Below are 27,546 nucleotides of genomic sequence, written 5' to 3' on the forward strand. Positions count from 1 at the left end.
GGCGGTGAGGCCGGTTGTGCTCATGATGGACCCTATCCAGAAATTCTGTGCAAAGCTGCGGTCTCTGGCGGTGACCCTGGACAGCGAGACGGCGCGGCTGCAGCGAGCGTTAGCGGAGGAAGACAGCGGTGAGTGGGTGGGCGGCTGCCCTCCCGGTTTCCGTCCCGGTCCAGGAGAGAGCGGAGAGGAGAGCCTCGCCGTGGGAACGGAGTGACTGCCTTCGCAGTGCAGCTGCTCAGCGCTCTCACCCGGATGGCCCCGGTCAGACCGTGTAGTCGGCGCCAACACCAGGACCCAGTGCTGCCTTTTATGTTTTTGTTTTCTTTTTTTTGCAAGTAAAGCAAAGTTCTTCATTACTAGCACTTGTATTAGGGATTTTCAGGGTTTTTTTCTTTTCTTTTTCTTAACGACAGAGACAGGAAGGGAGAGAGGTGAGAATCATCAACTCATAGTTGCCGCACCACTGTAGTTGTTCACTTCTCATTTGTGTCTTGACACGGGTGGCGCCCCTTGGCTCCAGCCAGCGACCTTGTCTGTGATCCCACGCTCAAGCCGGCGAACTCAGGGATTTGAACCTGGATCCTCAGCACCCTAGGCTGACACTCTATCCACTGCGCCACTAGGTCAATTTTTAAAGAAATTTTTTTATTAGAGAAAGGGAAAGGGAAGAAGTAGGGAAGGGAGAGAGAGAGAACCATCAACTCCTTGTTCTACTTAGGTGCTCCATTTAGTTGTGCATTCATTGGTTCCTTCTCCTGCTCTGACCCAGCTCGAACCGAGGCTCCATTCGCTGAGCCTCCCAGTCAGGACCTCTATTAGGGATCTTTAAAACTTTCAAGACTAGTTCAGACTTAATAAATGTCATAATTCTAGTGTGCCTTAAAATATTACACCATAGGGCCCTGGCCGGTTGGCTCAGCGGTAGAGCGTCGGCCTAGCGTGCGGAGGACCCGGGTTCGATTCCCAGCCAGGGCACACAGGAGAAGCGCCCATTTGCTTCTCCACCCCTCCGCCGTGCCTTCCTCTCTGTCTCTCCCCCTCCCGCAGCCGAGGCTCCATTGGAGCAAAGATGGCCCGGGCGCTGGGGATGGCTCCTTGGCCTCTGCCCCAGGCGCTAGAGTGGCTCTGGTCGCAATATGGCGACGCCCAGGATGGGCAGAGCATCACCCCCTGGTGGGCAGAGCGTCGCCCCATGGTGGGCATGCCGGGTGGATCCCAGTCGGGCGCATGCGGGAGTCTGTCTGACTGTCTTTCCCTGTTTCCAGCTTCAGAAAAATGCAAAAAATAAAAATAAAAAAATATTACACCATAGCCCTGGCTGGTGGCGCAGTGGATAGAGTGTTAGCCTGGAGTATGGACGTCCAGGGTTTGATTCCCTTTCAGGGCACACATGAGAAGTGACCATCTGCCTCTCTGCCTTCAAACTCCCCCATCTGTCCCTCTTCCCCTCCCACAGCCAGTGGCTCGATTTGTTCCAGTGTCAACCCCAGATGGAGTCTCTGGGTGGATCCCGGTCAGGGTGCATGTGGTACTCTGTCTCTACTTCCACTCCTCTCACTTAAGACAAAAAAACTTTATTTATTGTCTGATCAAGTGGTGGCTCAGTGGATGAATGTCGTCGACATGGGATGCTGAGGACCCAGATTGAAAACTTGAGTTTGCTAGCTTGAGCAGAGGCTCATCTGGCTTGAGCATGGGGTCATAGACATGACGCCATGGTCGCTGGCTTGAAGCCCAAAGGTTGCTGGCTTGAGCAAGGGGTTACTGGCTAGGCTGGAGCCACCTCTGCCCTGGCAAGGCATGTATGAGAAAGCAATCAATGAATAACTGAAGTGCCACAACTGCAGGTTGATGCTTCTCATCTTTCTCCCTTCCTGTCTCTGTTTTTCTCACTTAAAAAAAAAAAAATTTTTAGCCCTGGCCGGTTGGCTCAGCGGTAGAGCGTCGGCCTAGCGTGCGGAGGACCCGGGTTCGATTCCCGGCCAGGGCACACAGGAGAAGCGCCCATTTGCTTCTCCACACCTCCGCCGTGCTTTCCTTTCTGTCTCTCTCTTCCCCTCACGCAGCCAAGGCTCCACTGGAGCAAAGATGGCCCGGGCGCTGGGGATTTGCTTCTCCACACCTCCGCCGTGCTTTCCTTTCTGTCTCTCTCTTCCCCTCACGCAGCCAAGGCTCCACTGGAGCAAAGATGGCCCGGGCGCTGGGGATTTGCTTCTCCACACCTCCGCCGTGCTTTCCTTTCTGTCTCTCTCTTCCCCTCACGCAGCCAAGGCTCCACTGGAGCAAAGATGGCCCGGGCGCTGGGGATGGCTCTGTGGCCTCTGCCTCAGGCGCTAGAGTGGCTCTGGTCGCAACATGGCGACGCCCAGGATGGGCAGAGCATCGCCCCCTGGTGGGCAGAGCGTCGCCCCATGGTGGGCTTGCCGGGTGGATCCCGGTCGGGCGCATGCGGGAGTCTGTCTGACTGTCTCTCCCTGTTTCCAGCTTCAGAAAAATGGAAAAAAAAAAAAAAAAAATTTTATAGAGAGAGGAGGTAGGGCAGCTGGGGGCAGGAGGGGGGGAGGCAGCGAGAGCTATCAACTCATAGTTGGTTCACTTTAGTTGTTCATTGCTTGCTTTTTGTCTGTGCCTTGACCCAGGCAAGTCCAGGTCCTGGAACCAGCAACCTCAGTGTTCCAGGTACCTCTCTATCCACTGCACCACCACTAGCCAGGCAAAAATTTGGTGACTTTTAATAGATGGAAGGAGAAGATCTTCAAAGGAGGCATGTTTTAGGAAAGAGGTATATAATCCTTAAAAAGAACTGCTATTATATATACATGACCACCTGATTAATAAGAAAGGTGGCAGTACAGTGGATAAAGCACATCTTTTTAGTAAATAGTGCCAGGTCAGTTGTACATTCATGGGGAAAAAGAATGGATCTTGCTCCTTACCTCATGCCACAAAGAAAAATCAATTCCAGGTGGATTTAATCTCTAAATGCAAAAGAAAGCAATAAAGCTTTTAGAAGAAACTATAAGTGTTGTCACGGGTGAAGATTTTTAGAATAGGAATCAAAAAGTGCTTACCATAAAGGAAAAATTGCTCAGTGTTACCATGTTCCCACCTCTTTTTTCCTTGATCTGAGGGTCTTTACTTTGAAAGTTCAAGTTATATACTTATGATTTCTTTACTTTTCTGTGTATGTGGTATAGTTTAATAAAAGTTTTAAAGAAAGGCCTAAATTTTTGTGATTAGCAGGATATATATTATAAATAAATATATACAAGGGTTTTATAATTCTAAGAAAATACACTAAATTACATCATCTATTTTTTTATTGCATCCTTCCCTTTCAATATTCATGTTGAAGAGTTTGAAGGTTGCACAATGAGAATTTTACATGATCTTCACTCAGAAGTTCGGATTCTAAAGGTATTACTCCAATTGTTATGTATCGTTTTTACGTGATAATTTTTAAAAATCTCAAACATAGTCAAAAGTTAGAGAAAATATAATGTGCTCTCTTTCCTCCTAAAAGGATGATGCCAGTATTCTTCTTGATAAAGCAATTTCGGAAAGTCAAGAAAGCATTGGTTTCATAAAGTCAACCAAAGTGCTGATGAACAAAAATTCAGCGGATATCATGAAAATAACAGAGCTTTTCCAGAAGTATGGATATAATCGATGTGCCACGCAAAGTTCAGGTGTGACTAACTTGCATTTTATAACATATGTTCAGTATTAAAGAGGAAGGACAGCATGACCGAGTGAGGCTATTCTGGCTCAGCTGTGGTTTCTGGCTCTTCCTCGGCCATTTGTGACCCATTGTTTGGTCATTTACTCAGATCCGCGGTATGCTTTGTACAGTGCTGACTGAGGGCGCATTGCAGTCAGTTCTCACTGTCCTTTCCAAAACGCTAGACGAGGATTAGCACAGTGCTGGAAGAGAGGTACATCTGTGTTACTTCCCCATGGTTGGTTTTTAGTTGGTTCTGCTAATAAATGAGAGGTGGACCTTCGGGCTTCTTGTTTTGTTTTTCTTATCATCAAGTTTGTTTTCTGTAGAATTGGAGGTTTTTGCCTATATAAATTGATAAAGTACTTTTCAGTTTTAAAATTGTAATGAAGGATAGTATAGCATAGTGGTTTTACAATCAGAGCCGTACTTCCTGAGTTTGAATCTCTGATTCCACTCTTTACTAGATGCTTTGCCTTTGAACAGCTACTTAACCTGTACCTCAGTTTTTCATGTGTAAAGTGGAGGGGTTTAATGGTCTCTACCTCTCAGGTTGTATTAGGATAAAATAGGATAAAACTTACAGTACCTGGCATGTTAATCACCAGGTGTTAACTATTGTTATTGTCGTACCCAAACCTTTGGTTGACCAATGTCACTGAGCTTCAGTGTCTTCATTTCCGACACGAGAGTGATCCTTGTTTTGACACCTTAGTTGTTCATTGATTGCTATCTCATATGTGCCTTGACCATGGGCCTTCAGTAGACCGATTAATCCCCTGCTCAAGCCAGAGACCTTGGGCTCAAGCTGGCGACCTCGGGGTCTCAAACCTGGGTCCTCCACATCCCAGTCCAACGCTCCATCCTCTGCGCCACCGCCTGGTCGAGAGTGATCTTTGTACATTAATAAAACATTAATTACATTCAACAAATATGTACTGAGGATGTGTGTGGAAGATATATTAAACAGTCCACATGGTATGACAGAAACGATTCAGTTGACGATGGTGTGCACAAGCCATGGATTGAAATGCTGACTTTGCCATCTACACACACTGCTACATGTGGCCATGAACAGTTCCAGGTGTGAAATGGGGCTAGCCATGTGATGATTTTATTAATCTCATCAATAACACCTTGTGTTAAGTACTAGAGGTGTTTGGTAGTTGTAACATTTCTCAGAATTAGCAGAAAGCAGAGTTTCAAACAGAATTTGGTGAATCAGCAGCCAGTTCTTCAAAGGGCCAAAAGCTGTGAAGTGAAAGTTTATTATAACTTTTCTTTGGATGGTACACCTGCAGATTTAATGTGTCTTGGTTTATGCACAGAAATTGTACCCTATCCTGGTTAATTTCCAGTTGCTGATCAAACAAAGAAAATAGTGTCTTCAAAAAAAAGTGTGCACCTCTTTACTCCTCTGTCTGTGGGAATCACTTAGCTTGACAAGTAAATGTACAGCCTAAATTTGTCCCTTCTCTCTTCCTTTGAACCCGGAAGATTTTGACAGGAATCTCCACCAGTATTGATAGACCCCACTTCAACTGTAGACCTTCCTTTAAAAGATTGAGTGAACAGAAACAAAGGAGGACTTGGCATTAAGGGGCTGCCCTCGATATCAACTCCACCTTCAGCCCCACACCAGCTTCATGCTCCAGCAGTGTGCCCAGGCCGTGACAGAGTACTGGGCACGTGCAGTTGTCAGTCATGTAGTCTGAAGTGTCCGCTGTAGTGGTGAAGTGGTGAAGTGTTAGGGTGCAGAGCCAGATAGAGCCCTATTAAAAGTTAAGCTATAAACAATTCTCATGCTGTCTTGTTATTTCTCTTACTAGGCTTTTGATACTTGTGTACTAGACTGACAGATGAAATTTTATCTTTGTGTAATAGCCTTTTCTTTTTAGATATCTGTAAGTTAAACATCTAAAATAATATTTTAATGTTAAATCTAGATTGTAGTTAATTCCACACTGTAATTACTGTCGTTAAATGATAAAATAGTTTTGTAATAAGAACAACTAATAAATTACATTAAGTAGGGAAGTAAGAAAATTGAACTTATATTTGTAGGTATTGATTTTTTGTTTTTTAACGCTTTAGTTTACTCTCTCTAATATGTCATCAAAATGGGATATGAGTGGACAAGTACTGCATGTCAGAAATTTACTAAAGGTACAAGAGAAACAAAACTTCAGAGACTAAGGACAGAATCAGGACTTTTGCTGATTTGGCACATTTCTAATAAAACTTTTTTTGTGGTTTTAGTACTTGAGATTTCCTAATTCGATGTTTGAATAGAATATGAACTTTATTTCCTCCTAGTGGGTGAGCAAGAAGTCTTTGACTCTAAACCAGAGTCTGCTAGAGATGAAAATCTTCAGAAGCCTGATAAGAAGGATGATGTGTCTAATCCTGTCATTCCGAGGAGCTCTGTTTCTGAGAAGATTCCATATAGTCCACAACTTTCAGATTTTGGACTTGAGCGGTACCTGATATCTCAGGTCCCAGCAAACCCTCCACAGAGGGTAAACAAAGCAAAGGAAGAGCCAAAAATCTTAATGCCAACTTCCAAACAATCACTAGTTAAAGTACTAAGAACTCCAAAATGTGCACTAAATATGGACGATTTTGAGTGTGTGACTCCTAAATTAGAGCACTATGGTATCTCGGAACATACTATGTGTTTAAATGAAGATTACACAGTGGGACTTAAAAATGTAAAGAATAAAAGGTAAGCAGCTTTTAATTTCTTTTTTATTTTTTTGTATTTTTCCGAAGTTAGAAGCAGGGAGGCAGTCAGACAGACTCCCGCATGCGCCCAACTGGGATCCACCTGGCATGCCCACCAGGGGCGATGCTCTGCCCATATGAGGCTGTTGCTCTGTTGTGGCCGGAGCTGTTCTAGCACCTGAGGCGGAGGCCATAGAGCCATCCTCAGCACCGGGCCAACTTTGCTCCAATGGAGCCTTGGCTGAGGGAGGGGAAGAGAGAAAGAAAGGAAAGGGTGGAGAAGCAGGGTGCATGTGGATGTCAAACCCAGGAATTCCAGGTATCAAACCCAGGAATTCCACATGCCGGGTCGACACTCTACCACTGATCCAACTGGCCAGGGCCAACATTTATTGATTTTAACAAGAGAGGAAGGGAGAAAGAGACAGGAACATCGATTTGTTCCTCTGTGATCCCTGACTGGGGATCGAACCTCGGTGCTTCCAGACGATGTTCTAACTGAAATATACAGCCAGGGAAAGCAGCTTTCTTAAAAGGCACATTTTATCTAATTGTCTGTGTCTTGTATTTGTTGATTTTTCCTTCAACAAATAAAATGTTTCAGACCATAAGGTTTTCAGATACTTCTTACTTCAAACTTCCCTGAATCAGCAATTCGGCAAAGTGAGAGCTGTTGGTTTTTTCAGGCTAGATGCCACAGGAGTGACATGGGCCTGGAAAAAAATGTTATTTGGTGAGGTAGAGAAGCAAGGACAAAATGAAAGGGTAAAATTAGTAAGAATTTGTTGTGACTTGATATGGACCCTTAAGCAGAAAAGAGAGCTAGGATCAATTCCAGATTTCTGGTTTGCTGCCTAGGATAGCGCTAGGGAAAAAGAACTAAGGAACACCTGCAGCTTGAAGGGACAGGTGATGTCATACATACTAATTTTGTGATGCCTGTAGAGGTGCTCTGAAATTTGAGTGTTTTAATTTAAATTTGAAATTCAGTGATTAATTTCATGCTGAATTGCTTTGGAGTGATTAATAATATATTTAGAACCATAGATAGATTGATCTGCCTGACTTGTGGTGGTGCAGTAGATCAAGTGTCGACCTAGAACGCTGAGGTTGCTGGTTCGAAAGCCCTGGCTTGCCTGGTCAAGGCACTTATGATAAGCAGTCACAGTTAGTTGATGCTTCCCACTCTTCCCCCTCTTTCTCTCTTACTCTCCCTCTCTCTAAAATTAGTAAATAAAGTCTTAAAAAGAAAAAAATAATGGCCCTGGCCAGTGGCTCAGTGAATAGAGCATCGGCCTGGTATATGGTCATCCCAGGTTCAGTTCCCAGTCAGGGCACACAGAAAAAGCAACCATCTGCTTCTCTCTCCCTCCCTCTCCCCTTCTCTCTCTCTCCTTTTCCCGCAGCCAGTGGCACAATTGGTTCAAGAGTTGGCCCTAGGTGTTGAGGATGGTTTGGTTGATTTGAGCATCGGCCCCAGACGGGTTTGCTGGGTGGATCTGGTCAGGGTGCATGTGGGAGTCTCTCACTATCTCCCCCTCTAACTTAAAAAATTAATAGATCTACGAAATGGTTCTTATTTACTTATTTTTTTAATTAAAGAAGTTATTTATGATGTTAGAGGAAGAGGAAGGGAGAGAAAAAGACAGACTGATTTATTCTAATTTGTGCATTCATCAGTTGATTCCTTTTTTTTTTTTAAGATGTTATATATTGATTTTAGTGAGAGGAAAGAGAAGGAGAGGGGAGGAGCAGGAAGCATCAGCTCATAGTATTGCTTCTTGTATGTGCCATGAACAGTCAAGCCCAGGGTTTTGAACTTGCAGCCTCAGCATTCCAGGTCATTGCTCTATCCACTGTGCCACCACAGGTGCATTTCTTGCTTGATTCTTCTATATTCTCTGACTGGGGTTTGAACCCACAACCTTAGCATATCTTTAGTGTGCTCCAATATACTGAACTACTGGGCCAAGGCAGGACTGTTTTTATTTAAATGTAACAAATTTAGAAACTTAAGGGCTACATATTTTATTTATTTATTTTGCGACAGACAGAGAGGGACAGACAGGAAAGGAGAGAGATGAGATTACTTTCTCATATGTGCCTTGACTGGGGGGCTAAAGCAGAGCGAGTGACAACTTGCTCAAGCCAGCTACCCCACGTTCAAGCTGGTGAGCCCCTGCTCAAGCTGGATGAGCCCCTGCTCAAGCTGGCAACCTTAGGGTTTCGAACCTGGGTTCTCTGTGTCCCAGTCCAATGCTCTATCCACTGCGCCACTGCCTGGTCAGGCTATTTTTATGTTTTTTAAGATACTAGAAATAATGCAGGGTACAGTATTGGGAAGTTGGAGAATTTCTAATGAATGAAAAAATAAGCATTTGAAATAATATTCTTTCCTATATTTTATTAATAACTAGTTGGTAAATATGGTGGGAAAAAACTTTCAAATTTGCAACAGAAAGTAAAATACTCATGCCATTTGTAGGTGAAAGGCCTATATGATTAAAACCATGAAGGATTTCTGAGTTGTATAAAAGGAAAAATAAGATGAAGAGATACATTTCTGAATTAAAAGACCGAATGTTAATATGTTTAGTCATATCAAGTTAATTTATAGATGTATAATTACAACAAAGTCTCCATAAGGTTTTTTGGTTTTTTTTTAATTCAGCGAGAGGCGGGGAGGCAGAGACAGACTCCCGCATGCACCCCGACCTGGGATCCACCCAGCAAACCCACTAAGGGGTGATGCTCTGCCCATCTGGGGCATTGCTCCATTGTTCAGTAACCAGGCCCTACTTAGCCCCTGAGGCAGAGGCCATGGAGCCATCCTCAGCACCTGGGGCCAACTTATCCCAATCAAGCCATGTCTATAGGAGGTAAAGAGAGAGGAGAGGGGGTTGGAGAAGCAAATGGTCACTTCTCCTGTATGCCTTGACCAGGAATCTAACCTGGGACAACCATGTGTCAGGCCAGTGCTCTACCACTGAGCCAACCATCCAGGGTCTTCATAGGATTTTAAAATAATTTTTATTGATTGCCTGACCAAGTGGTGGCACAGTGGATAGGAGCAATGGCCTAGGACGCTGAGGACCCAGGTTTGAAACCTTGACGTCACCAGCTTGAGTGCAGGGTTGCCAGCTTGAGTGTGGGATCATAGACATGATCCCATGGTTCTGGCTTGAGCCTAAAGGATGCTGGCTTGAGCAAGGGGTCACTGGCTCAGATAGAGCCCCTGGTCAAGGCACATATGAGCCATTAATGACCAAATAAAGTGACACAACTATGAGTTGATTCTCATCTCTTCCCTTCTTGCCTGTCTCTGTCTCCTTTCTATTTCTCTCTCTGTAAAATAAAAAAATATTATTGAATTTAGAGAGAAAGAGAGAAACATCAATTTGTTGTTCCACTTATTTATGCATTCATTGGTTGACTCTTGTATGTGCCATGACCAGGGATCATACCTGCAACCTTAAGCTTATTGGGATGACACACCAACTGAACTACCTGGCCAGGGCTCCATAGAAGAGGAGTTTTTCTTAAGGTAGAGAAAGAGGAATAATTGACAAAATGATTCTAAAATTTATTTGGAAAAATAAAAAGGATAGTTAAGGAAATAATGAAAAATAACAGTAACAAGGGGACTTGATATACTAGCTATTAAAATATTAAAGCTACAGTAACTAAAACAGAATAAAGGTGTCACAGAAGGGACCTATAAATGGAACAAAATAACCCAGAAACAGATTAATTTATTTAATGAGTTGAACTTTCAAGTCAGAGATTCTTAATCTCAGTCAAAACTATCAATAAAAAATGGTTGTTAACCTTTTTTGAGTTATGTTCATACATTTTTTTAAAAATTGTCCCATGGTCCTTCTGTTCCATAAAATAGGACTGAACATTCATCCAGACTTGAGTCATTGTAATATTAAATTTTCCCAGAGGCTTAATGTTAGCTTCTTTTTAACCTTATAATTTCCCTATTTGTCATGCCAGTGAGGATGCCGTAGAAACAGAACCAGTGTCCATTGATGGTACCACTCCTGGCCTCGTGAACCAGCAACTTGGAAAAAATGGTACGTGTGAAAATCTCAGCTATGGCTTTTCCAGGCAATCATTGTACAGAAATGATCCTCTCACCGTAGATATTCTAATAGCTTTTTGCATCTTCTCAGTTGATGACATTAAGTACCATTCCATTCATATTCAGCAGATTTTTTTTTTAAGAATTTTATTTATTAATTTTGAAAGAGAGAGAAAAGAAGGGGGAAGAGTGGGAAGCATCAACTCACAGTAGTTGCTTGTCATATGTGCCTTCATTGGGCAAGCCCAGTGTTTTGTACTGGTGACCTCAGCATTCTGGTCAGCATTCTATCCACTGCACCACCACTGGTCAGGCATCAGCATGATTTCTAATACAAAAAAAAAAAAAAAACCACACCCAGTCACCATTCAAATTTTGGGATTTTTTTTTTTCCTGTATTTTTCTGAAGCTGGAAACGGGGAGAGACAGTCAGACAGACTCCCGCATGCGCCCGACCGGGATCCACCCAGCACGCCCACCAGGGGCGACGCTCTGCCCTCCATGGGGCGATGCTCTGCCCCTCCGGAGCGTCACTCTGTTGCGACCAGAGCCACTCCAGCGCCTGGGGCAGAGGCCGAGGAGCCATCCCCAGCGCCCGGGCCATCTTTGCTCCAGTGGAACCTCTGCTGCGGGAGGGGAAGAGAGAGACAGAGAGGAAGGAGAGGGGGAGGGGTGGAGAAGCAGATGGGTGCTTCTCCTGTGTGCCCTGGCTGGGAATCGAACCCAGGACCCCTTGCATGCCAGGCCAATGCTCTACCACTGAGCCTACCGGCCAGGGTTGGCACATCTTTTTAAAAAATTTTTTTATTTAGAAGGTGACAGGAAGGAAGAGAGATTAGAAGCATCAACTTGTAGTTGCAGCACCTAAGTTGTTCATTGATTACTTTCTCATATGTGCCTTGATTGGGGAGCTCCAGCTGAGCCACTGACCCCTTGCTCAAACCAGTGGCCTTGGGCTTCAAGCCAACAACCTTTGGGCTCAAGCCAGTGAGCATGGGATGATATCAATGGTCATGCACTCAAGCTGGGTAAGCCAGGGACCTTCGTACCTGGGACCTCAGTGTCCTAGGTCGACATGGTCCACTGAGCCATCACCAGTCATGCCATTGCCAAATCTTTTAATGTAACTTGTGTTTATCAGGTTTTTCCAAAGTTTTGGACATTATTTTCAGGAATATTCTCTGTAATAATTTCACTGACTTGTTATTAACAAGTACCTCTAGCATAAATGGGCGTGAAAAAAATACAACTTTTGGGCCCTGGCCGGTTGGCTCAGTGGTAGAACATCAGCCTGGCGTACAGGAGTCCCGGGTTCGATTCCCGGCCAGGGCACACAGGAGAGGCGCCCATCTGCTTCTGCACCCCTCCCCGTCTCCTTTCTCTGTCTCTCTCTTCCCCTCCCGCAGCCAAGGCTCCATTGGAGCAAAGTTTGCCCAGGCGCTGAGGATGGCTCTGTGGCCTCTGCCTCAGGGGCTAGAAGGGCTCTGATTGCGGCAGAGCATCGCCCCCTGGTGGGCATGCCGGATGGATTCCGGTCGGGCGCATGCGGGGAGTCTGTCTGACTGCCTCCCTGTTTCCAACTTCTTAAAAATAAAAAATAAAAAAAAAATACAACTTTTGGTCCTGGCTGGTTGGCTCAGTGGTAGAGCATTGGGCCAGCATGTGGTTGTTTCAGGTTCAATTCCTGGTCAGGGCACACAGGAAAAGTGCCCATCTGCTTCTCTACCTGTCCCCTTCTCACTTTCTCTCTCCCCCCCCCCCTCCTACAGCATGACTCAATTGGAGCAAGTTGGCCACAGGTGCTAAGGATGGCTCCATGACCTCTGCCTTAGGCGCTAAGAAGAGCTCAGTTGCTGAACAATGGAGCAACGCCCCAGATGGGCAGAGCATCACCCCCTAATGGGCTTTCTGGGTGGATCCTGGTCCAGGTGCATGTGGGAGTCTATCTCTCTCCCTCCCCTCCTCTCACTGAATTAAAAAAAATACAACTCATTCATAGTAAGCTTAGAGCTCAAGTTATAAGAAAAAACATAAGTATATTAAAGAGCAGTATGATTTTTATAAAAAGAGACCACCACTTCCACTGTGCTCAGAAATCACTTCCCAGTGGACCATAACATAATCAAGGAGACTACTGTTTATGACTTGCTGAGTGAAATCCTTCCAATTGCCATTGGCAATATCTTTTTTTAAAGTTTTATTTATTTTATTTATTTATTTTTTTGTATTTTTCTGAAGCTGGAAACGGGGAGAGACAGTCAGACAGACTCCCGCATGCGCCCGACTGGGATCCACCTGGCATGCCCACCAGGGGCAACGCTCTGCCCACCAGGGGGCGATGCTCTACCCCTCCGGGGCGTCACTTTGTTGCGACCAGAGCCACTCTAGCGCCTGGGGCAGAGGCCAAGGAGCTATCCCCAGCGCCCAGGCCATCTTTGCTCCAATGGAGCCTCTGCTGCGGGAGGGGAAGAGAGAGACAGAGAGGAAGGAGAGGGGGAGGGGTGGAGAAGCAGATGGGTGCTTCTCCTGTGTGCCCTGGCTGGGAATCGAACCCGGGACTTCTGCACGCCAGGCTGACACTCTAACACTGAGCCAACCAGCCAGGGCCTAAAAGTTTTATTTTTAAGTGAGAAGAGTTGAGATAGACTACTGCTTGTAGTCCCGGGTTCCACCCTGGGATTATGCTCGAGTACTGTGCTATTTTTAGTGCCTAAGGCTGACGCGCTCAGACTAACTGAGCTATTCTCAGAGCCTTGGGCCAACACTCGAACTATATAATTCAGCCACTGTGAGTAAGTAAGAGAGAGAATATGGGGAGAGGGAGGAGAGAGAAGCAGATGGTTGCTTCTCCTGTGTGCCCTGACCAGAGATCAAACTTAGGACATCCATGTGCCAGGCCGATGCTCTATCCACTGAACCAACAAGCCAGGGCCTTAAAGATTTCTTAAGTGATTGGCTTTTTTTTTTTTAATTGAGAGACAGGGAGGCAGAGAGACAGACTCCCATATGTGCCCCAACTGGGACTATTTCTCGGCAACTGAGCTATTTTAGTGCCTGAGGTGAAGCAGTGGTACCATCCTCAGCGCCTGGGACAAACTTGCTCCAATGAGCCATGGCTACGGGAGGAGGGTGGAGAAAGAGAAGGGAGAGGGATGGAGGAACAGATGGTTATTTCTGCTGTGTGCCCTGACCCCAGGAATTGAACCCAGGACTTGCACATACTAGGCTGACACTCTACCTCTGAGCCATCCGGCTGGGGCTAATTGATTGATTTTAGAGAGAGGAGAGAGAGAAAGGCAGGTGTGAGGGAATAGCAGGAAGCATCAACTCATAGTTACTTGTCGTGTGTGCATTGATTGTGCAAGCTCTGGGTTTTGAACCAGCGACCTCAGTGTTCTAGGTTGATGCTCTTTCTATTTAGCCACCACAGGTTAGGCACATATTTTTGTTTTATAAGTTCTTATACTTTCAAATGTGACTGTTTCTTTTTTTCCTTCTGTGTTGTTCTCTTGCCATATTCTGTGCCTCTGTTTATCTCTTTGAACATTTTAAACACATGTATCTGAAAGATTCTTTAAAGCATTCCTTTATTTATTTCTCTGGTTATCTTTCTTGGGGCTTGTTTCCTTACATGCTTTTAATTTTAATTTTTTTTTAATTAAGTGAAAGGCAGGGAGGCAGAGAGAGACTCCCACATGCACCTCGACCTGGACCCATCCAGCAAGCCCTCTATGGAGCGATGCTCTGCCCATCTGGTGCTGCTGCTCCGTTGCTTAACAACCAAGCTATTTTTAGCACCTGAGGCAAGGCCATGGAGCCATCCTCAGTGTCTGGGGCCAACTTGCTCGAACCTTTTAAGCCATGGCTGCGGGAGGTGGAAAGAGAGAGAGAGAGAGAGAGAGGAGGGGTGGAGAAGCAGATGGTCGCTTCTGTGTGCCCAGACCGGGAATCGAACCTGAGATGTCAATACGCCAGGCCAATGCTCTACCACTGAGCCAACTGGCCAGGGCTTCATACTTTTAATTTGTAACTGTGAACTCATCTGCAAATGGAGTTCTTTTCAGTGAAAGTTGTGTGCCCTGAGGAGCTGTTCTATGCCTACTCCAGCCAGGGTCCATGGGTTACCCACTGCAGACAGGTTTGGGGTCAACTGCCTTATCTTAAAACCCCAGGGGTGTAGGTGTATACTTGGAAATATCAGATTAAATAGATGTTAATAACTTGATATATTTTGCTTAAGATTTCTTTTAAATTAAAGTTACACATTGATTGGTGGTGGTGAAGTGGATAAGGTGTTGACCTGGAATGCTGAGGTCACCAGTTCGAAACCCCAGGCTTGTCCAGTCAAGGCACCTGCGAGAAGCAGCTATGAGTTGTTGGTTCCCGTATCTCCCCCTACTTTCTCCTCTCTCTAAAATCAATTAAAAAAATAACAAGTTATACATAAAGCTAAATTCCCAGCCCCACTTCATCATTCTCCGTCCTTTTCTCCCCACAAGTAATGATAGAAGCATAGTTGTGTTTTAGAATTTCACACAAATGGCAATATCTGATTTATAGTTTTGTCATTTGAATTTTTCACTTCACAGTATTTTTATGTTAATTCATGTAAATCCAGTTTATCCACTGTATTGTTCAGTAGTGTTTCATAGGATGAATAAGCCATTTTACTTATTTATATGTTTATTAAAAAACAGTTAAAAATTTTTTTATTTTATTTCTCATTTTAGTGAGAGGCAGGGAGGCAGAGACAGACCTGCAACTGCACCCTAAGTGGGATCCACCGGGGAAGCCCACTAGGGGGCGATGCTCTGCCCGTCTATGGCCATTGCTCAGCCATGAGCCATTTTTTAGCGCCTGAGGTAGAGGCTACGGAGCCGTCCTCAGTGCCCAAGGCCAACTTGCTCAAATAGAGCCATGCCTGTGGGAACGGGAGAGAGAGAGAAAGAAAGAGGAGGAGTGGAGAAGCAGATGGTCATTTCTGTGTGCCCTGACCAGGAATTGAACCTGGGACATCACACACTGGGCTGACACTCTCCCACTGAGCAAACTGGCCAGGGCTTGTACTTTTTACTATTACAAACAGTGCTGCAGTGAAAATTATCCCCATGTACATGTGTGTCTCACTCTAGAAATAGCATTTTTAGATGAAAACAGAGGTACACCCTCACTTACTCTAGAAAATTCTTACTCTAGAAAATTTTCCCGAAAGGTTATGCTTGATTCTTACCAGCACGGTTTAGGTTCCTGTTTTTCCATCTTTTCCAGCACTTGATGGTTTTTAGGCCTAATCAGATTTTGCCAGTGTGACATTGTTTCTCTTTGATAATTTTTTTTTTTTTTAAGATTGCTTTCATGCCCTGTTCAGGGAGCTCAGTTGGTTAGAGTATTATCCCAAAACACAGAGGTTGCAGGGTCAGTCCCTAATCAGGGCACATACAGGAACAGATTACAGTTTCTGTCTGTCTGTCTCTCTCTCTTTCTCTCTCTCCCTCTCTCACCCTCTCTCCCCCTCCCGCTTCCTCTATTACTAAAATCAATAAGTTAAAAGAACAAAAAAAAGATTGCTTTCATGCCGTGGCCAGTGGCATAGTGGATAGAGCATCATCCCAGAGCTGAGGTCGTCTTCTCAATCCCAAGGGTACTGACTCCATCCAAAGAGCACTAGCTCAAGCACTGGTCATGTCTGAGAAGCAATCAATAGGTGCACACATAAGTGGATCAATGAGTTATGCTTTTCTCTCTCCTTTGTCTCCCCTCTTCAAAAAAAAAGTTGCTTTCATGATACTATGTGTTCTAGATACCAAATGTATGTATACGCATGGTTCTGTTCATAGGATCTTATTTTTGTTCTAATAGTCAATTTCCCATCCCTAACTAATGCTACACTGACTTAATTATTATAGCTTTAGAGTGTTTCTTAATATCTTGGAAGACAAGTGACTCCTGGTCCTCTTCCTCCTTTTTATTCTTCAGAATTTGATTTTCTCCATAAATATCTTAAACAGTTGTTAATAGATTTATAGAAGGTTATCTTGCCCTTCTTTGTTGCTATTGTGAGAAATATCTTTCTTCAAATTGTATTTATGGGGCTCTTATGCTAGAAGTATTTGTTTTTGTATATGGTATTTGTATTTTGCTGAACTTCTATCAGTGTTAATGATAATTAGTTATGTGAAAATGGCAGTTTTTATTTTTTCTGTCCAACCAAGCATGTATCAGTTATAATTTATTAAGAATAAAATACACAGGTCCTGGCTGGTTTGCTCAGTTGTAGAGCATCGGCCTTGCGTGTGGATGTCCTGGCTCAAGTTCCAGTCAAGGCACACAGGAAATTTGACCATCTGCTTCTCTACCCCTCCCCCTCTCCCTTCTCTCTCTTTGTTTCCCCCCCCTCCCCCCCCCCCCCCCCCCCCCGTTCCCACAACCATGTCTTGATTGACTTGAGTGAGTTGGTCCTGGTGCTGAGGATGGTTCTGTGGCCTCCGCCTCAGGTGCTAAGAAAATTTAAAAGTGGAATTAGTCTATATTTCAACTTCACTTTCAAATGTTTATTTTAAAATGCTCGTATGTTTCTTCCAGATGCTGAATATACCAAGTCTCCCTTGGCACCTACATTCTGTACTCCTGGATTGAAAATTCCTTCTACAAAAAACAGAGCAGCTTTGGTAAATTTTATAATCTTGCTGCTGATGACTCATCTACACTGCTATTTTCAGACTCAAACAGTGTGTTTAAAAAGTTAGAATAATACAGTCTTTAAAGTATATTTACCATCTACTTCCAGAGTGTAATTTAGCAGCATATATCAAGAGCTTTAAATTTTTTCATGCCCTTTAACCATGTCTCAGAATTTATTATAATGCTCACTGGGACAGATTTATTATAGCAAGGAAGTTATAAGAACAAAACATGGAAACAATCTAAATATCAAATGGCAGAGGAGGAGCAAGATTCGTTAAGGCATGTCAGAAAGGTCTAGTGTTATGTACATTAACTATCATGCTTTTTTGAGAAAGACAACAGAGAGATGAGAAGCATCAACTAATAATTGTGGCACCTTAGTTGTTCATTGATTGCTTCTCATATGTGCCTTTACCAGTGGGCTCCAGCCAAGACAGTGACCCCTTGCTCAAGCCAGCAACCTTGGGCTCAAGCCAGCGACCGTGCACTCAAGCTGTCAAGCCTGAGGTTAAGGCAGATGAGCCCACACTTAAGGTAGCCTCAGGGTTTTGCACCTGGGTCCTCAGCATCCCAGGCAGACGCTCTGTCCACTGTACCACCACTGTTTAGGCATAACTATCAAGGTTTTGAAAAACAGATAAGGCCCTGACTTGTCGGCTTAGTAGATAGAGTGTCAGCCCATCACATGGACGTCCCAGGTTTGTACCCTGGTCAGAGCACACAGGAAAAGCAACCGTCTGCTTCTCTCCCCCTGCGCTCCCCCTTTTCTCTCTCTTCCCCTCCTGCAGCCAGTGGCTCAATTGGTCCGAGCATTGGCTCTGTTGATTCAAGCATCGGCCCCAGATGGGATGACAGGTGGATCCTGGTCCAAGCGCATGAGGGAGTCTGTCTATTTCCCTTCCTCTCACTTTAAAAAGAAAAGGAAAAAAAAAGATAAAAACATAAAAAGAATGTTTTACCAATAAATATTTAACAGTATACAAAATGACATACACGCACACATACAGTAGTCCTCTCATCACAGTTTTGCTTTCTGTGGTTTTAGTTACCTGTGGTAAACCACAGTGTGAAAATGTTAAATGGAAAATTCCAGCAATGAACAAGTCATAAGTTTTCTTTTTTGAGAGAGAGAAGCAGAGAAAGACAGGAAGGGAGAAAAATGAGAAGCATCAACTCATAGTTGAAGCATTATAGTTGTTCATTGATTGCTTCTCATATGTGCCTTGATTGGGGGGCTCCAGCTGAGTCAGTGACCCCTTGCTCAAGGCAGTGACCTTGGGCCCAAGCCAGCGACCGAGGGGTCATGTCTGATTCCAAGCTGGCGACCCTGCACAGAAGCTGGATAAGCCCGTGCCAAGCCAACAACCTTGGGGTTTTGAACTTGGGTCCTCTGCGTCCCAAGTCAATGCTCTATCCACTGTGCCACTGCCTGGACAGGCACAAGTCTTAAGTTTTCAATTATACTTCTTTGAGTAGAGTGATAAAATCTCCCCCTCCTGCTCCATTCCATGTGGGAGATGAATCATCCTTTTGTCTAGCTGACAGCGGTCAGCAAACTTATTAGTCAACAGAGCCCAAAATCAACAGTACAACAATTGAACTTTCTTTTTTTGAGAGCCAATTTTTTTTTTAATTTTTATTTATTTGTTTTTTACAGAGACAGAGAGTGAGTCAGAGAGAGGGATAGGCAGGGACAGACAGACAGGAATGGAGAGAGATGAGAAGCATCAATCATTAGTTTTTCATTGCACGTTGCAACACCTTAGTTGTTACACCTTAGTTGTTCATTGATTGCTTTCTCATATGTGCCTTGACCGTGGGCCTTCAGCAGACCAAGTAACCCCTTGCTTGAGCCAGCGACCTTGGGTCCAAGTTAGTGAGCTTTGCTCAAACCAGATGAGTCTTCACTCAAGCTGGCGACCTCGGGGTCTTGAACCTGGGTCCTTCCGCATCCCAGTCCGATGCTCTATCCACTGCGCCACCTCCTGGTCAGGCAAGAGAGCCAAATTTTTAAAACTTGAACTATATAGATAGGTCCATTCCTTATCGAGGTAGCACCCGCACGTGGTATTTTGTGGAAGAGCCACACTCAAGGGTCCAAAGAGCTGCATGTGGCCCGCGAGTCGCAGTTTGCCGACCAGGGGTGTAGCATGTCCACACTGTAGTGCTGCCCTCTTGTTAGTCACTTACTAATCATCTCAGTCATCAGATTAACTGTCAAGTAAGTGCTTGTGTTCAAGCCACATAACTTATTACAGTATATTATACTTGCTCTATTTTATTATTAGTTACTGTGAATCTCTCACTGCCTGATTTAAACTTTATCATATGTATGTATGTATAGGAATAAATGTGCATAGAATTGAGTACTATCTGGGGTTTCAGGCATGCATTGTGAGTGTTGGAATGTATCCCCTGTGGTTGGGGGTTGGGTAGGGGACTAGTATATTTTAAGGAGAAAGAATGAATAGAAACACACCAAAATGCAGTTTTTTATGGTGATTTTTGAGCCCTTTTTATGGCTTGTATGAACATTTATGATAGCCCAGGGTAGACCAGGGGTGCAGCATAACTCTGCAGTTGTGGAGTGTGTTCTGTGCTATCCAGTACAGCAGCTGCTGGTCATAGCCAGCTCTTGAGCACATAATCTGTGGCAAGTACATCTGCAGAACAAATTATTTCTTTTAGTTTTATTAAGTTTAAACAACGCCAGGTGGTTGTGGCTCCTGTATTGGACACTGTAGATGTGGGAAAACAAAATTCTGGCCCTCCCTTGGATCAGCTTTTTTCTTCTTGAGGTCAAGAGCCAGTGGCTCTCCTCTGGCCCAGTGACTGCCGCCTGAGAGCAGGGGCTGCGCTGTCCAGCATACTGTGCTCTAGCTCAGCCTTTCCTGGTAATGCAGGCGGCGCTTTGTCCTCATGTGCCACTTCTCTGTTTTCTTGACTGTATTTATTCCCTCAGCCAGGGAAGAGGGGGACATTTCCGGCCTATTTAGAGATCCCAACAGAACTAACAATTGACTTAACACTTTTTATTTGGTACATTATTTTATATCACCATAACTTGATTTACTTTTATTCATTAGGTATCTGCAGATTATCCATTATTAAAAACAAATAGTTCATCAGATGACTTGGAAATGGAAGACTGTGCCTCGTTAGTGTTAGATTCTGACAAGTGCTTTGAGAGTGGTGCTGCTCCCTCTTCGCCCGAGCTCTCTCCACATGAGTATCTTCTCAGAACACCCACACCTCCGAACGTAACTACAGTTCCAGAGGACATTCTTCAGGTTATTGTCCAGGCTATTTTTTTGATACATTTTTTTAAAAAGTTAGATATTTGAGTAATCGATATAACTATTATTTATCATTGGGCTATGTGCTGGTTTGGGTATTGTGAAAAATCTAAATTCTGGGCTGCTAGGCCTCTCTGACACTACCTGGCAAAGGTTCTTCTGAGCTGAAAAAGGGCTAATGATGGCGTACTTTTATGCCCTTGGGGCATTTTCTCTTTAATGTTGAGAAATGTATTCTTATTATTTCCTTATAGTTCAACTGTGATGAGCATATTGACCACTGTTTTCATGAGAGACATTGCTTGCCAAGCCAGAAATGTCATTTATCCTACAGTTCTCCAGACAGGGGTATCATGAATAACTTACCAGTTTTTCTTGAACTTCAGCTGTCTTGGACCTCAGTTTGAGAAACACTGATTCAAAGTATGTTAGAATCCTTGCCCAACTAGTGGTAGCACAATGGATAGAGCATTGACCTAAGATGCTAAGGACCCAGATTCAAAACACTGAGGTACGCCTGACCAGGCAGTGGCGCAGTGGATAGAGCGTCGGACTGGGATGCAGAGGACCCGGGTTCGACACCCCGAGGTCGCCAGCTTGAGCACGGGCTCATCTGGTTTGAGGAAAAGCCCACCAGCTTGAACCCAAGGTCACTGGCTCCAGCAAGGGGTTACTCGGTCTGCTGAAGGCCCGCGGTCAAGGCACATATGAGAAAGCAATCAATGAACAACTAAGGTGTTGCATCGTGCAATGAAGAACTAATGATTGATGCTTCTCATCTCTCTCTGTTCCTGTCTGTCTATCCCTCTCTCTGACTCACTCTCTGTCTCTATAAAAAAAAAAAATAATAATAATAATAATAATTTTAAAAAACAAAACAAAACAAAAAAAAAAACGCCTGACCAGGCGGTGGCGCAGTGGAGAGAGCATTGGACTGGGATGCGGAAGACCCAGGTTCGAGACCCCGAGGTCGCCAGATTGAGTGTGGGTTCATCTGGTTTGAGCAAAAGCTCACCAGCTTGAACCCAAGGTTGCTGGCTCCAGCAAGGGGTTACTCAGTCTGCTGAAGGCCCACGGTCAAGGCACATATGAGAAAGCAATCAATGAACAACTCAGGTGTTGCAATGCGCAACGAAAAACTAATGATTGATGCTTCTCATCTCTTCGTTCCTGTCTGTCTGTCCCTATCTATCCCTCTCTCTGACTCTCTCTCTGTCTCTGTAAAAAAAAAAATTAAAAAAAAAGCCACTGAGGTTGCTAGCTTCAGTCCATGTCCAGCTAGAGTGCAGGCTCACTGGCTTGAGTGAGGGGTCACTGGCTCTGCTGCAGCTGCCAGTCAAGGCTCATATGAGAAAGCAATCAATGAACAACTAAAGTGCTGTAACTACAGGTTGATGCTTCTCATCTCTCTTCCTGTCTTTCTCTCTCACTTATAGATAGATAGATAGATAGATAGATAGATAGATAAGAATCTATGATTCTTTAGCACATCTCTACCACTAGTCATCAACTGATTCATAACAACTGCCAAATATACTAAATAACTGCAACTCTGATTCTTTAAGCCCAGCCCCACCCCCACCACCCCATAGGAGTTGCAGTGTTTGCAATTATAATAATCATTCTAGCAACCTTCTTAGCTTATGGTGTTCTAGGAGAAAGATAAAACTACTTGGGAAGGCCCTGGCCGGTTGGCTCAGCGGTAGAGCGTCGGCCTGGCGTGCGGGGGACCCGGGTTCGATTCCCGGCCAGGGCACATAGGAGAAGCGCCCATTTGCTTCTCCACCCACCCCCCTCCTTCCTCTCTGTCTCTCTCTTCCCCTCCCGCAGCCGAGGCTCCATTGGAGCAAAGATGGCCCGGGCGCTGGGGATGGCTCCTTGGCCTCTGCCCCAGGCGCTAGAGTGGCTCTGGTCGCAGCAGAGCAACGCCCCAGAGGGGCAGAGCATAGCCCCCTGTTGGGCAGAGCATCAGCCCCTGGTGGGCGTGCCAGGTGGATCCCGGTTGGGCGCATGCGGGAGTCTGTCTGACTGTCTCTCCCTGTTTCCAGCTTCAGAAAAAAAAAAAAAAATACTTGGGAAAATACCCACATGCCATTAGAACAGACTGATCCTAAGGTATCAGTAAAGGGTTTATTATTTTCTCTCTCTTTCCTGTTTTTCTGGGCATTCTAATAAATTGAGGGAGGATCAACTTCTGTCTATAAGCATGATATGCAATTCCATTTCTTTTTCATTTCTATTATAAGAGGGAAACCTTGTAGCTAACATATCACCTCTTGATGTATACAAACATAGCTGATAATTCAGACTGTAATCTATATAACTGACCATCTCTTTTGTACATTTATTTTGCCTCCTATCCTATATATATTTTCTGTAAAATCTTTGTAAAGGTTTAATTTGTTCACTGCTGCTTGTTTCCATTATCCTTAGTGTAGTTTTTCTTTTATACAGAGAGACAGGAAGGGAGAGGGTTGACAAGCATCAACTCATAGTTGTATCACTTTCATTGTTCATTGACTGCTTTTCATACGTGCTTTGACCCAGTGAGCTCCAGCTGAGCCAGTGACCCTTTGTTCAAGCCAGTGACCTTGGGGTCATGTCTGTGATGCTGCCACACTCAAGCTGGCGACCTAGAGGTTTTGAACCGGAGTCCTCAGTGTCCCAAGTCGATGCTGTTATCTACTGTGCCACTACCTAGTCAGGCTCCTAGTGTACAGTTTAGAAGGTTTTAGAAATCAAGCTTCCATGCCCAAGTTAAATTTCTAATATTGCCATCATTTCTGTGCTGTTGAACATCTGTTCTGCTAAAAAATTCTTACTATTTCAAATAACCCACACCTTTATATATTCCTTGGGTTTTCATTAATGTTCTATAGCACCTCCCAAATGTGTGCTGTTCATATGGCTTAATAAAAAGGAATTTGCTTGGTTTTAGATTTTATCAAAATACAACCCAAACCTACCTACTACAGTAGCAGTTACTGTCATGCCAGCCAGAAATGCATTCCTTACTGGATGTGAAGGACAGAACATCAAGATGTTGGCAACAGAAAAACTGGTGAGAGTATATGACCATTCTAAACAAAGTGTATGTGTCATTTTTTTTTTTTTGTATTTTTCTGAAGCTAGAAATGGGGATAGACAGTCAGTCAGACAGACTCCCGCATGCACCCGACCGGGATCCACCTGGCACACGCACCAGGGGGCAACGCTCTGCCCACCAGGGGGCGATGCTCTGCCCCTCCGGGGCGTGCTCTGTCGCGACCAGAGCCACTCTAGCGCCTGAGGCAGAGGCCAAGGAGCCATCCCCAGCTCCCGGGCCATCTTTGCTCCAATGGAGCCTCACTGCGGGAGAGGAAGAGAGAGACAGAGAGGAAGGAGAGGGGGAGGGGTGGAGAAGCAGATGGGCGCTTCTCCTGTGTGCCCTGGCCGGGAATCAAACCCGGGACTTCTGCATGCCAGGCCGGCGCTCTACCACTGAGCCAACCAGCCAGGGCTGTATGTGTCATTTAAGGAGAACATTTGAAAATTAACATTTGGGCCCTGGGCCGTTGGCTCAGTGGTAGAGCATCAGCCCGGTGTGTGGAAGTCCTGGGTTCAAGTGCCGGTCAGGGCACAGAGAAGAAGTGACCATCGGCTTCTCCACCCCTCCCCCTCCCTCTTCTCTCACTTTCTTTCTCTCTCTTCCTCTCCTGCAGCCATGGATAGATTGGTTCCAGCGCATTCGCCCCAGGCACTGAGAATGGTCCATGGAGCCTCCACCTCAGGCACTAGAAATGGCTTAGTTGAGAGCATAGCCCCAGACGCCCCAGACGGGAAGTCGGGTTCCTGGTGTGGATCCCTGTTGGGGCGTGGATGCCGGTTGGGTTTATGTGGGAATCTGTCTCTTATCTCCTGTCCTCTCACTTTGAAAAAGAAGAAGGGAAGAAAAAGAAAAAGGAAATTAACATTTGAATGGTAGTAAAAAAAAATGTAATTTACATTTGGCAACTTGGATTAGCAGCCTATGTCTCTGTCATTAATAGAATTTGTAATCCCTAAATCTGACTCCCATGGTAGCAAATCTGATATCACTGGGAATCTATTCCCAACTATTTTATCTATAAAGTATAAAAATTTATAATGCCCTGGCTAGATAGCTCAGGTTAGAGCTTCGTTCTAAAGTGCAGGGGTTGCCAGTTTAATCCCCAGTCAGGGCACTAACAGGAACAGATTAATGTTTTCTCTCTTTCTCTCTAAAATCAATAAATTAAAAAATATATAAGCACAATGTATCATTTGTTGATGGCTATTAATTATACCTAGCTGATGTTTTTATTTGTATCTTTTTGCAGAAATTCTAGTGGACCTTTCTATCTGTTACAGAATCTGAACAAATGAGGTGAAAACAGCTGGACTGAATTGGTTCCCATATTTCTGTGTTGTACTCCCTTTCCAGAAACCAGCCCCTAGCACAGATAACCACGGGCACTGATGTCATTAATAGGCTTTTTATTACGTCTAGATTAGTTTAACCTCAATCTTGTGGGCCTGTAGCTCAGCTACTCAGTTTGTTTGTTTTTGTTTTTTATTTTTGTGACAGACAGACAGGAAGGGAGAGATGAGAAGCATCAATTCTTCATTGTGGCACCTTAGTTGTTCATTGATTGCTTTCTCATATGTGCCTTGACAAGGGTGCTACAGCAGACCAAGTGACCCCTTGCTCAAGCCAGCGACGATGGGGTCTTGTCTGTGAGCCCACACTCAAGCCAGTGACCTCTGGGTTTTGAACCTGGGTCCACTATGTCCCGGTCTGACACTCGATCCACTCACCAGCACCTGGTCAGATTCAGCTACTCAGTTTTTTAATATCATTACTATTTCATTGATTTCAGATTTACCTTACCTATTACAGCAATGGATTTAGTAATACTTAAAAGTAGGATCAATGATTTTTAAAATGTGTTACTGTTTGATACTCAGATAAGGTCACCTCTAGTCTCTCCACACTAGCTAGTTACTGCTGTTGCTAAAGGGTTGTCTTTTTATTTTTCTTTTATTTAGTGAGAGGAGGGGAGGCACAGACAGACACCTTTGTCTGCCCCTACCGGGATCCACTTGCAAACCCACTAGAGGGCAATGCTCTGCCCATCTGGGGCCCTTGCACTGTTGCAACCGCTTGAGGCGGAGGCCATGTACCCATCCTGAGTGCCTGGGGCCAACTCCCTCCAATTGAGCCATGGCTGCAGGAGGAGAGGAGAAAAGAGAGAGAAGCGAGGGGGAGGGGTGGAGAAGCAAATGGGCACTTTTCCTTTGTGCCCTGATCAGGAATTGAACCCAGGACATCCACAAGCTGGGTCGACGCTCCACCACTAAGCCAACCAGCCACGACCAGGGGCATCTTTCTTAACCCTAACTCTGTCCTTCTGCCTTCTCCATGACTGTCTCATGGAGACAGGTTCTTATACTTTTTATTTCAACATTGCTCTTTTAAAACATAGCCATTCACAAACTGACTGTTCTAAAAGAGGTCAGCTTAGTTTAAGGCAAAAACTTATGGGTTGGGATAACTGCACTGTAGTAGGTTAAGGACATTGGAATCGGGGACTCGCCTGCTGTCATGTCAGGGTTTGTGTTTTCATTTTTACTGCCAACTTTTTACTTGGTGTCAGTTTTATCCTATAAGCTCATCTCTTTCCAGAATGTGGTGCTGACCTCTCCAGGTTCTGTTCCAGTGGCTGCCCACAGACCCTGAGATTCCAATGAGTCTTCCTGGGCTAGGTGTCCTTTTCTGAACTGTTAGCTGTGGCCACAGGAACTGGGAGACAATACATCTAGAGCTGTTTGATACTGCACACTGCCCTCCCATCAAGCCCAAGATCCTTCCAATTCAAGTACAGTCAACAATAATTTTATCTAATTAAGTTTATGAAAGTACTTTTAGCAAACGATTCAGATTATGGCCAGTGGGAAAATAAGGACCTAGCATATTGTAAAGATCAGTTAAGAATTTGAGAAGAACCTGCCCAGGCGGTGGTAGAGTGGATAGAGCGTCGAACTGGGATGTGGAGGACCCAGGTTTGAAACCCCGAGGTCGCCAGCTTGAGCACGGGCTCATCTGGTTTGAGCAAAGCTCACCAGCTTGAGCCTAAAGGTCGCTGGCTCAGCTGGAGCCCCCAGGTCAAGGCACATATGAAAGTAATCAGTGAACAACTAAGGTGCCGCAACAAAGAATCGATGTTTATCTCTGTCCCTTGCTGTCTGTCCCTATCTGTCTCAAAAAAGAATTTGAGAAGAAACAATTGATAGTATCACAAAGTGCTTTACCAGACTACCTATGGGAAATCAGATCTCCTAGAGTACTCTGTTCTATGACTGTGCCGTGCTTGTCTTCATTTTGTCAGAAAATTAAAACAAGTTGATTTATTCGAAGTTCTATGAATTACTATACAGTTGTAATTTTTGTTAAGTATGTAAAATAAGTTCTTTTCAAGATACTGTTTTATTTTAAGATAAAACCTTACAGGTGATGATAACTCCCAGTTTCTACCAACCTTTCATTCATCATTTCTCACAACTGCACAGGCAGAAATGCACAATGCAGGTGGACTGCTCAGAGGGAATGTCCCATGTACCAGGACTAAATGCCAGACTTTTCTATCAGACAACTGGAAGAGGCAGACTGATGGACTGAAGGAGACTGCAGAGAGGCCAGTGAGCGGGAAGAAAGGATTGCAAGGAAAGTGACTAATCCTGTTGGTATTGCTGAAAATCACATAAAAAGGAATTGACCGTTGGACTTGGTGGCACAATAGATGGTATTGGTGGCACTGGTTAATTTTGAGGGTGTGAAGCAGACAGTGGAAATGATGTAGCAGTTAGAGCGGTGTGGAGAAAAACAAGATGGAAGTGATGTTTCATGGAGAATTTCTGATGCTAGCAAGGTATCTCTGCTTGTTTTGTGATGGCCGCTTAAGTTCAGTTTGTCCAGTTTCACTCCCTAAACACTTTCATCCAGTGGTCCTACTTTCTGTTACTTAGAACTGTGATGC

The 27,546-nt window shown here is 44.6% G+C and overlaps 1 protein-coding gene across 3 annotated transcripts; it reads left to right on the forward strand.

Annotated features, from left to right (window-relative positions):
* SKA3 (spindle and kinetochore associated complex subunit 3) lies at nucleotides 1–27,199 on the forward strand. 3 transcript variants are annotated; one of them, XM_066369201.1, is made up of 10 exons: nucleotides 1–128; nucleotides 3,356–3,417; nucleotides 3,524–3,689; nucleotides 6,038–6,446; nucleotides 10,445–10,524; nucleotides 17,115–17,200; nucleotides 20,303–20,506; nucleotides 23,451–23,573; nucleotides 24,850–24,896; nucleotides 27,080–27,099. In XM_066369201.1, the coding sequence occupies exons 1-9, from the start codon at nucleotides 23–25 to the stop codon at nucleotides 24,856–24,858; spliced, it is 1,245 nt and encodes a 414-aa protein (XP_066225298.1). In that variant the 5' UTR covers nucleotides 1–22; the 3' UTR covers nucleotides 24,859–24,896; nucleotides 27,080–27,099. The 3 variants fall into 3 exon arrangements, with proteins under 3 accessions (XP_066225298.1, XP_066225296.1, XP_066225297.1); XM_066369199.1 differs by having other exon boundaries at nucleotides 23,451–23,603; nucleotides 24,850–27,199; XM_066369200.1 differs by having other exon boundaries at nucleotides 24,850–27,199.
* Nucleotides 27,200–27,546: the final 347 nt, after the last annotated feature.

The sequence above is a fragment of the Saccopteryx leptura genome, chromosome 2 (assembly GCF_036850995.1).
Source record: "Saccopteryx leptura isolate mSacLep1 chromosome 2, mSacLep1_pri_phased_curated, whole genome shotgun sequence".
Lineage (NCBI taxonomy): Eukaryota > Metazoa > Chordata > Mammalia > Chiroptera > Emballonuridae > Saccopteryx > Saccopteryx leptura.

What these genes read in the sequence shown, in the direction of transcription:
- SKA3 (XM_066369199.1), top strand. Translation starts at nt 23, where the DNA reads ATGATGGACCCTATCCAGAAATTCTGTGCAAAGCTGCGGTCTCTGGCG. An exon ending in ATGTGCCACGCAAAGTTCAG is followed by an intron (nt 3,690 to 6,037) that starts GTGTGACTAACT and finishes ATTTCCTCCTAG; the next exon opens with TGGGTGAGCAAGAAGTCTTT. An exon ending in TTCCAGAGGACATTCTTCAG is followed by an intron (nt 20,507 to 23,450) that starts GTTATTGTCCAG and finishes GCTTGGTTTTAG; the next exon opens with ATTTTATCAAAATACAACCC.